This window comes from Protobothrops mucrosquamatus, unplaced genomic scaffold, assembly GCF_001527695.2.
Source record: "Protobothrops mucrosquamatus isolate PMUCROS unplaced genomic scaffold, P.Mucros_1.0 scaffold279, whole genome shotgun sequence".
Classification (NCBI taxonomy): domain Eukaryota; kingdom Metazoa; phylum Chordata; class Lepidosauria; order Squamata; family Viperidae; genus Protobothrops; species Protobothrops mucrosquamatus.
This window is the reverse complement of record NW_015386623.1, coordinates 567894-578385: the sequence shown is the minus strand read 5'-3', so window position 1 is coordinate 578385 and position 10492 is coordinate 567894. Positions and strand designations below refer to the sequence as shown.

The following is a 10492-nucleotide window of genomic DNA, read 5'->3' as shown; positions in this document are numbered from 1 at the left end:
TTAATAAATACATTTTAAATAAAATTAAATAAAACTATTCTGTATTATTTGATAATTCTTATTTATTATGAAGCATTGTTTTTATGTAGGCAGCATATATTTTGATTGATCTTGAAAACTAATCTGGTTAATCTTTCATTGGGAGAAAATTCTGAGGCTAGACTGAGAAGTTCGGGGGAAAAAAGCTTTCTGTATTATTTGAAGAATATAATATGGATATGTCCGTGAGGTCACTAAGAGTTGAGCTCAAATAAGTGATTTTCTTTTTGTTTCTTTTATATCTCCTTACATGCATAAAATATTAATCCATTGAAATCCTTTGGAAGTCATCTTTTTTTTGAAGATCTAATGATGACTGACATTATTAACATAGTTACATTGTTATAGTTTTATGATGAGCAGGTAAAAAACAAAATATGTGTATATCCGCTTACTGTTTGAATATTGCGCAGAGAAATGACCGTGCAGTTTGCACAACTTTGTAATCCTGCATATTTGTACTTAATTTGTACTGGTATTATAAATACAATACATTTTCTTCATTAAAAAGAACTAGTTTTGTTTCAGAACAATGTACAAATAATCCTTAACTTACGACCGGTTATTTAATGACCATTAGAAGTTATGACAGACTAAAAACCTATGACCGATTCTCAGAGTTACAACTGCCACCCCACCCCACAGCCACATGATTGCATTTTAGGCCCTGGGCAGTTGGCTCGAATTTATGACTGCTTGCAAGATTCCCTGGTCACGCAATCACGTTTTGCAGCGTTTTCGCTGTTTTACAGCAAAAAAAAGCCCATTGGATAAGCTGAATGAGGACTTACAACCATGTGATTTGCTTATTGACTGCAGTGTCTCACTTAATGACCTTTATAAAAACGATCATAACATCGCATCTGTTCACACGGTGACTCGATTTACAACCGCAACAACTTACAACCAAAGTTCTAGGTTGAATTGTGGTCACAAATGAAGGACTATCTATACTACTAGTAGTTTTTTTTACTTCCCAAGTTTATTATATCTTGATATTTAAACTTTAGGCAGAGGAAAGAGAGAGAATGAAGATCTGTCGATGGCGATATTCTGAGAGGACCTATTAGGAACCTGTTTAAATTTGTCTCCATCCTTTTTGTTGTTGCCTTTAGGAATGGGCATGCTCTCCTTGCATTCCTCTTTTCACGTCAGGAAGGAAAACTTAACCGTCAGCAAACAATGGAACTCGGGCATCACATTCTTAAAGCTCACATTTTTAAGGTAAGAGATACATTTTATTCTGCCACTTAATCTGCCTTTCGTCTTATTCTTTCTTAGGTATTTCTGTCACAATGCCTTACATTAGAACATTCTTGGTGCTTAGAAAGAACTGTGCAGGCAGCTGTGACTTCACATTGTTGTGAATAATAAGAGTCGTTCTTTATTATTGTTACTTGCTTCGTATACAAAAGCATGCCAAAACAATTTATGAAATGTAAAATACCCATTTTTTAAAAAAAAAAAAAAAGGGAGAAAGGGAAACAAATACAGAAACAAAAGCCCTTAGTTGAACGTTCAAATAGAGGAGGCTTGGTTTAAGATACAGATTTTCAAGTGCAACGTTAACATATAATGTCAGGTGCTCTGAGAATTTCAGTGATTTCTGCATTCGAGAATGGAGGCAAAAGAGAGAAAACCTTTTTAAATGCCACTAAACAGAAGACTGCCGACAGAAGGCAGTTCCTTGTTTTTTTGGGTACATGCATTAAGTCCTCTCCCAGTGATCTCAAAAATAGGATCAGCTTATAACAACAAAGATAATCCCTTGGCTATCCTGATCTTAGGTTGTTCAGAGCTTTGAACCTATCCCAGCATATAATTGGCAGCCAGGGCGGTTTCTTCAACAGAGGTGTAACATTGATCCAGACAGACACCTCTGAATAATCTGCATTCTAACCAAGCTCCCCTTTTGAAACCAACTTGAAGGGTAGTTCTATCAAAAATGCATTGAAATAATCTAATAAATTTGAATTTATCATTGCCTGAATATTAATAGTTAGACCAGGGGTAGGCAACCTTGGCTCTTTTATGACTCTTGGACTTCAACTCCCAGAATTCCTGAGCCAGCTATGCTGAGGGGAAAGGGAGAGGTTTCCAAGCTGAGCCATGCTGGCTCAGGAATTCTGGGAGTTGAAGTCCACGAGTCATAAAAGAGCCAAGGTTGCCTACCCCTGAGTTAGACTGTTCCTGTCCAGGAAGAGCATACTTGGAATACCCACTGAAGTTAGCAGCAGGGTCTCCTGGTTATTCATAGACCTCCCGTATTCTTGATCGCTCTAGGAATGCTTCCAAATCATAGGTCTGTTCTTCTGAGAGAATCTAAGCCCATTGAACTATCCATCCACAAAGTGTCTGTCTTGTCAAGATTCAGTCTCGGTTTATTGGCCTTCATCCACCCCATCCAGTAGAGATGCTGGTTGCAGATCCAGTAACATCTCTAGCCTTTACTAACTCCTATTGATGACACTCAGCTCCAGGGCTTTATCTTGAGGCTAAATGCCAGTAGGATCAAAATCATGCCCGTAACTGTCAGTGGCCAGAGGTATTACTCCTCAGATACTACTTTCTGAATCCCATCTCTCCAAACTAGGGTTAGGGTTAGGAGGATATCATAATTGGCAGCATTAAAATGTCCCAAAATTGCACTTCCTCTGCTGTCTTCTGTACGGTTATCTGATAGGATGAGAGTATAGGTAGTCCTCGACTTACGTCCAAAATTGAGCCCAAAATTTATGTTGCTCAGTGAAACATTTGTTAAGTGAGTTTTGCCCCATTTGAGGATCTTTCTTGCCACAGTTAAGTGAATCATTGCAATTGTTAAGTTAGTAACATGGTTGCTAAATGAATCTGGTTTCTCCGTTGACTTTTCTTGTCAGAAGGTCGCAAAAGGGGATCACATGACCCCAAGACAGTGCAACCGTTGTAAGTATGAGTCAGTTGAAAAGCATCTGAATTTTGATCCCGTGTCCACGGGGATGCTGCAACAGTCATAGGTGTGAAAAATGGTCATAAGTCACTTTTTTCAGTGCCATTGTAACTTTGGCTACTAAATGAACTGTTATAAGTCGAGGAATATAACAGTTATACTGTATGGTTTTTCATTGTTTTCATTATTTTTAATGCTTGTATTGTTTGTATGGGGGAACAGCTAGAGCTACACCTATAGCATTCTCTCAATCACTTGTCCCGATAGGATAGGATAGGATAGGATAGGATAGGATAGGATAGGATAGGATAAGATAAGATAAGATAAGATAAGATAAGATAAGATAAGATAAGATAAGATAAGATAAGATAAGATAAGATAAGATAAGATAAGATAAGATAAGATAAGATAACCTTTATTGTCATTTTTTTAACTGGGCACAATGGCACACAAAAAATAAAAATTTAGTTGCCTGCTCTCAAGATGAAACACATACATACACACACCTAAAACATACTATTTACAACATATGTATAGACCCACACCCCTATAAATACCTAACAAATAAATATTAAATACTGTCCATCTTGAATATATAACGGAAGGAGGAAGCTTTAGAGTTCACAAGGTTAATACTGTATGGAATGAAACTATGGCTGAATAGGCAACAGTTGGCAAATCTCTGGATGCAGGGTGAGCTTCTTCAGGAGTGGACAGACCACTTTGATACAATACAATTCAGGGACCTTTGAATTGGATGGGCAATCCTTTTTGTTCCAAGAGCTGCATCTGTATCTATGCAAACATGCTAGTTACATGTCTGTCTCCCTTCTGGGCAAGTAAAAATACATAGAGTTTCCACTCCATCATATTTAATTTTCTTCATATTACAGGTCAGGAAAAAGAGAAGGAAAAACTTTTCTTTCCTTCAGGCAGAGAGAAAGCTCTGCTGCCTGTTGCTATATCCGTGCTGTGGCACCAGGAATCCTAATCAGGCAGCAGGGACAGATCCTAAGGCAGTGGTGGTGAACCTATGGCATGGGTACCAGAGGCGGCACTCAGAGCCCTCTCTGTGGGCACACACGCCGTCGCCCCAGCCCCGCCACCACGTGGCCCCTTCCACACCAGGAGCCCCCCCAGAGGAGACTCACCCTGGGTGCAGCCTGTGCAAAACAGCGCAGCCAAAGACATGGCAGCCGGGCAGCGGGACAAGACTCCACCCTCGTGCCCCATCGCGTACAGATGATGCTGCAGGGCACAGAGGGCGTGGCCGCAATGATGCTGCTGGGCTGCCTGAGCGATCTGCTGTGGCAGGCCATGGAGGTGGTGGGTGGCCCTGTGGGCAGGAGAGGCGGGGTTGGGACGGGCGAGGCGGTTTTTGGGCACTCGGTCTCTAAAAGTTTCGCCATCACTGTCCTAAGGCCTTTAGGATGCAGAGTGGCTACATGTGCTTTAAAAGACTATGCAACTTGAGTATATTTTTATGCCTGACAAGCCATTATGATAACCACCCTGAACTGTTGAGAATTTAGTCCACGAGGGCTTTTTTTTTAAAAAAAAAATGTCAAGGAGCGTTCAAGGCTTCTTTCTGTAATTTCTCCTCCCTGCAATTCTGTTGTTTCAGTTTTTATTATCATCAGTGTTCATTGTGTCTTGCAGGGGCTCAGTAGAAAAATGGGCATTTCTTCCAGTCATCTTCAGGCCCTGTGGATTGGCTATAGCACTGATAGTTTGTCAGCAGCACTTGCGTCTTTGAGAAATCTCTACACACCAAATGTAAAGGTAAGAAAATAAAATTTTATTTATTTATTTATTTATAAAATTTATTGGCTGCCCATCTTACCATAGGGTAACACTGGGCGGCTTAGAGTTATATATACCATATTTCCCCGAAAGTAAGACCTACTTCAAAAATAAGCCCTGGCTTGATTTTTTGGGAGTGGACCTAATATAAGCCCTACCCCCAAAATAAGCCCTAGTTTTGCGACAAGGCACACACCTAAAACTCAAGCTGGGGTGGGAGTGTGGAGCTGCCCCATGTGCCCCACACCCACCCACTTATCTTGCAGCCAGGCCTCTCTTCGCCAGCCCACTTCTTCTGCGGCGTCCCCAGGCCTGCATTTCACAGCCAGAGGCCTTTCCGGAAGGCGACTGCAGCCGAGAACTGAGCTATGGATTCAATCCATAGCTTGGTTCTCGGCTGCAGTGGCCTTCCAGAAAGGCCTTTGACTGTGAAATGCAGGCCGAAGCTCCATTCTCAGCTGCAGAATGAAGCTGCTCCTTCAGCTGCAGAAGAAGTGAGCCGGCTGGGCAGGGCTGTCAGTGCTGGAGGTGAGTGGAAAAGACACCCCACTCCCACTCCCGAAAATAAGACCTGGTGCCTCTTTGGAGGCAAAAATAAAATAAAATAAAAATAAAACTGGGTCTTATTTTGGGGGAAACACGGTAAATTAAAATATAAAAAAGTTAAAAACAAACATTATAAACCAAAGATACATGGGGATGGTGAGGGCAGAGTGGGGGGGGGAAGTGGGATCTGTTATTGCTCAGTCAACCACCTCCATTGCACTGTCCCCCCACTGGGGCCCCAAGCCAACTGACAAAGCCACATCTTTAGGCCCTTATGAAAAGATAGAAGGGTTGGAACCAACCTCACATTGGGGGGGGGGACGTTCCAAAGTGTAGGAGCAACAACAGAGAAGGGCTTCCTCCTGGACCCCACCAGTCAGAATGATCGGGTTGACACAACCCGCGGCATGCCTCCTCTGTCGGCACGAGTGGTATTGACCAATGCAGTGAGATGGTCTATCAAGTGACTTGGATCCATGCTACGAAGGGCTTTAAAGGTAATCACCAACACCTTGAATTGCACCCGGAAGCAGACTGGTAACCAATGTAGCTCGCGGAACAATGTTATTGGGACCATTCTTGGGGGTCCCAAAACTACCTGCGCTGCCACACTCTGCACCAGCTGTAGCTTCTGAATTCTCTTTGAGGATAGCCCCACGTAGAGTACATTACAATAGAGATGACTAGGGATTGAATGACCCGGCACAGGGAATCCTGGTCCAGGAAAGGCTGCAACTGGCACACAACACAAAGTTGTACAAAGGCTCTCCCAGCCACGACTGCCACCTGTTCCTCGAACAGGAGTCGCGAGCCCAGGAGAACGTCCAAGTTGCAGACCGGGTCTTTCTGGGGCAGTGCGTGTTGAGGTCAGAAAAAGCAACCAATTGTATGAAAGAAGGCATGTGCCACTACAAAAATATACACAGATTCAGAAGAGATATTTGGCTATCTGCATTTGCAGAATTAATTGAAAAAAATCCCCATCTCAGGAGAAAAACTTCAGTGGAAGAAAGCTGGATGAAGTTATTGCTTCTACAAATATTAAGGCAAGACAAGGTTAAGGTGGCCAAATTCTCTAGCATGTATATTTGTTAAGCAGCTCTCAGAATGAAATTTTAATGCAAGGGTAGATAGAATTCTAGCTTCTGCATTAAGAATGAGTGTACATTAATTAAATAAACTGATTCTTCATTTACATCAAAAAGTCATCCACACTGGAATAGCTGAAGTTAGTCCCAACTGACGGGGATTCCATAGCGTGTAATCATACTTTAAATTAACCAAATCAAATGTCCTCATTAGTGTCATTTGGCCTGATACACTACCATTAGAGGACTAGAAGTGTGTGTATGTGTGTATATGTACCTTTATAATTTTAAGGATTATAACAGTGTAATTGTTGAATAGTGATCCATAGAATTCAGTGCAATTCAGCTTGCATTTGTAATAAGGAACCGTAACCTGTAGGATTCTAAGTTTATGGTAATAATGGCAGCAGTTATACTGAGTAAATTGCCAGTGAATTGCCATAATGTTTATTAGCTTACTCCAGAGCAATGTTTAAGTGGAAAATCATACTGAGTCAATTAAATTAAAGTCTGTGACTATAGCAGTCCCAGATAAATATTACATTAAGATATTACTAAAACATATTGGGAGACCATCGGTCTCTCTGGTTCTGTTATAAAGAAAATCCTATAATATGTCCTTTTTTCTTCCATTCAATCATGTCTGATTCTAGGAGACTGCATGGACAGGTCCCTGCAGGGTTTTTTGGTAAGGTTTTTCAGAAGTGGTTCGCCTCCTTCCTAGGGCTGAGACAAAGTGACTAGCCCAAGGTCACCCAGGTGGCCTTGTGCCCACGGTCACCCAGTTGGCCTTATGCCCAAGGTCACCCAGGTGGCCTTGTGCCCAAGGTCATCCAGTTGGCCTTATGCCCAAGGTCACCCAGGTGGTCTTGTGCCCAAGGTCACCCAGTTGGCCTTGTGCCCAAGGTCACCCAGTTGGCCACTGATTTATAAAGCAGATACTGCACTTGTAAAGTAAATAATTTAAGGCACAGCAGCCTGTAGATATAATAATAATGCAAACACATAGGACTACATGCTGTTGTGTAAACATCTTACACAACCATTCTTATTCCTTTTGCTCATGCAAAATTCTGCCACTTGATTTTGCATAATTCTTCCTTGTCCCTCTTAGGAGTTTTTTTGGGAAAAGCATAGGAAGAGAAAAGTATGCAGGATGTTTTCATCTTTAAAAAACAGAAGGAGCAGCTAATATATTTTATTCCTCACAACAAGGAAATCCTCGCCTTCCTTTTAAGTTACTGATTTTTATAAAATATAAAGGACAATAGTGAAATTTCCATCTGTAGCTTTAGCGTATTGAAATTTATTACAGTTTTGATTGGTTTGGGCTGTCATTTTTCTGTACAGATTTTAATTATTGTATATGTTTCAATGTTTATTTAATCTCAGACTATAAATTAATAAAGTATAAATATGTATTTTATTAATGGAAGGAAGGAATGATCTTCAGGTGACCTGAATCATTTTCATGCTTTAACATTCAGAATCAAATGAATTCCAAAAATATTATCAAAATGAGACGGTGATTTTTTTTTTTTAAACCTAGGTGAGTCGTCTGCTGATTCTGGGTGGTGCAAATGTAAATTACAGGACAGAAGTCCTCAACAATGCCCCAATATTGTGCGTGCAATCTCATCTTGGGCATGAAGAAATGGTCCTCCTCCTTCTAGAATTTGGGGCTTTGATTGATGGAGCATCTGAAAATGGGATGACTTCACTTTGCTGTGCAGCAGCTGCAGGCCATATGCACATAGTTTCACTTCTTATCAAAAGAGGAGCAAAGGTAAATTTCATAAGCGACTTTGCATTTTTGGAGTTGTAGCAATAGCAATGGCACTTATATTCCACTCCATAGTGCTTTAGTTGTAGCAGTGTTGTTGATAAACAGAGCATGCTCCATCAGGCTATGCTTCCTGTCAATCAAATGTGAAAATTATGAATAAAACTGTAACCATGGGGCTGATGTCCTGCTCAGGTTTGTGCAAAATTGCTTGGAGAAAATTAAGTTAAAAGCCACATTATGCAACTGAATATGGCCTTACGTTTTTTAATGTATCTTAGACTTGGCGATAAGTATTTTTATTATTTCAGAAATATGTACCAAGAAATGGTTAAAATGGTAATATAAGTAATTAAATAATTAAATGGAAGCATTAGCAGAATCTCTGAGAAAGAGTAGATGCTTTGCAAGAAGAAGATAAAAGAAAATGAAAGGGGGAAGAGCTCAAATTGAAACATCTGCAGTCAGAGCTGTAAGGTTATTAGAAGACGCTTGTGCCTTCCAGAGATTTGAGAGGTAAAACATTGATGTGTGGAGGTAGTCCTCGAGTTACGAATGTAATGGAACCTGCACATTCCACTTGTAACTCGAAAACTCATGGGAGTGAATTTCGTACCTTGAACGAGAAAACTCCCTGCTTGTTAAGACGCACGCAGCTTGTAAAGCGCACATGAGGTGTCTCAGGGTGGGGAAGGCCAAGGGGGAGGGCTAGTGATGGAACACGCACCCAAGGCCTCCCCAACCCACTAAGATACCTCATGCTTCCCCCTCCCTTCCTGCTGTGCCGGACTCACTTACCTTGCAAGATCTGTCTCCTCTCTGCAGCAGCTTCTTTCCCTCTGAGGGAGAGGAGAATTGGCTTAGAAATGCTTTTCGCACCGACAATGGAAGCTCCACACAATGCCTCCCTGTTCAATTGAAGGCTTCGTTCCTGCCCTCAAACCAAGGCTGGCGCACGCGAGCGAGCAGCGCACCCTGGCCATGGACGGCATTGCTTCCTGCACCTGGCCGACTCCAATTCTATGCTCTGTCCCATAGGCATGCAAACGAAGCAAACACTCCCCCCCCCAGCAGAATGGAAGCTTCCGTGGGCCATGATCTCTTTTGCAGAGAATTTGTGTTTGAACTTGGGCGATATTACGCCACCCAGGAGCTTCCATTGTCGGTGTGAAAAGCATTTCCAAGCCGACTCTCCTCTCTCTCAAAGGGAAAGAATTTGCGGCAGAAAGGAGACAGATTTTGCAAGGTAAGTGAGTCCAACGAGGCAGGAAGGGAGGGGGAAGCAGTTGTGGGGAAGGAGGGGAGAATAGCGTGAATGTTGCAGAGCCTCTGTGGTCGTTCGTAAGAGCGAATGACTGCTGTGGTGCTACAATATTTCTAAATTTGGGATTTGCTCGTAAACACTAGGGGGTGCTGGTCGTGTAACTTCGAATGAACGTTAAGTGAATGCTCATAACTCGGGGATTACCTATACCAGTGATGGCGAACCTTTTAGAGACCGAGTGCCCAAACTGCAACCCAAAACCCACTTATGCATTGTCGGGTGCTGGGTGGGTGTGGCCCATTGGGTGGGCATGGCCCATTGGGTGGGCGTGGCTGCGGTGGTAACGGCAGACTGGGTGGGACTAAAAAGTTCAATCAATCAATTCCAACTTTGCAAGATCTTTTTTTTCCCGCGAGAAGTTGAAATTGACTGATTGATTGAACTTTTTTTTTTTTTGCACACGGCGGCAGAGGCCTAAAGTGAAAAGGTTTTATAAAACCCAGCTGAAGGCCTAGGACTGGGGCGACAGCGCACATGCCCACAGAGAGGGCTCTGAGTGTCGCCTCTGGCACCCGTGCCATAGGTTCGCCACCACTGACCTATACTTATGCATGCTACAAAATCAGCCTGATCCAGTGGCCTCTATGGAGAGCAAGAAGAGTCATGCTTATAAGAACAGCATAGCTACACAAGTTCCATCCCTTTTCTATGTGTTTTGACATTGCAAACATGCCCCAAAGTTTATAGCATGGGTTCTTGAGCTTGCCATAGCTTCGATCTCATCCCTCCATTTCGGCAGGGTTCTTTTGAGTAAGGAGGAATGATGACTAACTAACAGGTTGCCTCTCCCTCCAAATAAGTGTCATAGTGCTGTTACTGTTTTTTCATCTACTTTCTCTAAGCTTCCTAAAGCATCGGCGTATAGTCCAGAAGTTATATCACCTCTTTATTATTATTGCTTTGATCTACCACATAACTGTTTCACATTGTTGATACTATGAAAGAAACATTGACTAGTAAATAATTCTTCGTACTCTGTA

General features: G+C 42.1%; 1 protein-coding gene across 1 annotated transcript in view; it reads left to right on the top strand.

The window, feature by feature from the left end:
* TANC1 (tetratricopeptide repeat, ankyrin repeat and coiled-coil containing 1) overlaps nucleotides 1-10492 on the top strand; it is a gene marked incomplete at its 5' end in the record, with an annotated part of 64301 nt that overhangs the window by 33312 nt on the left and 20497 nt on the right. The window contains 3 exons of the mRNA XM_015814736.1: nucleotides 1155-1263; nucleotides 4628-4750; nucleotides 7955-8191. Of these exons, the coding sequence (XP_015670222.1) occupies nucleotides 1155-1263; nucleotides 4628-4750; nucleotides 7955-8191 (469 nt within the window). The remainder of the gene's footprint in view (nucleotides 1-1154; nucleotides 1264-4627; nucleotides 4751-7954; nucleotides 8192-10492) is intronic.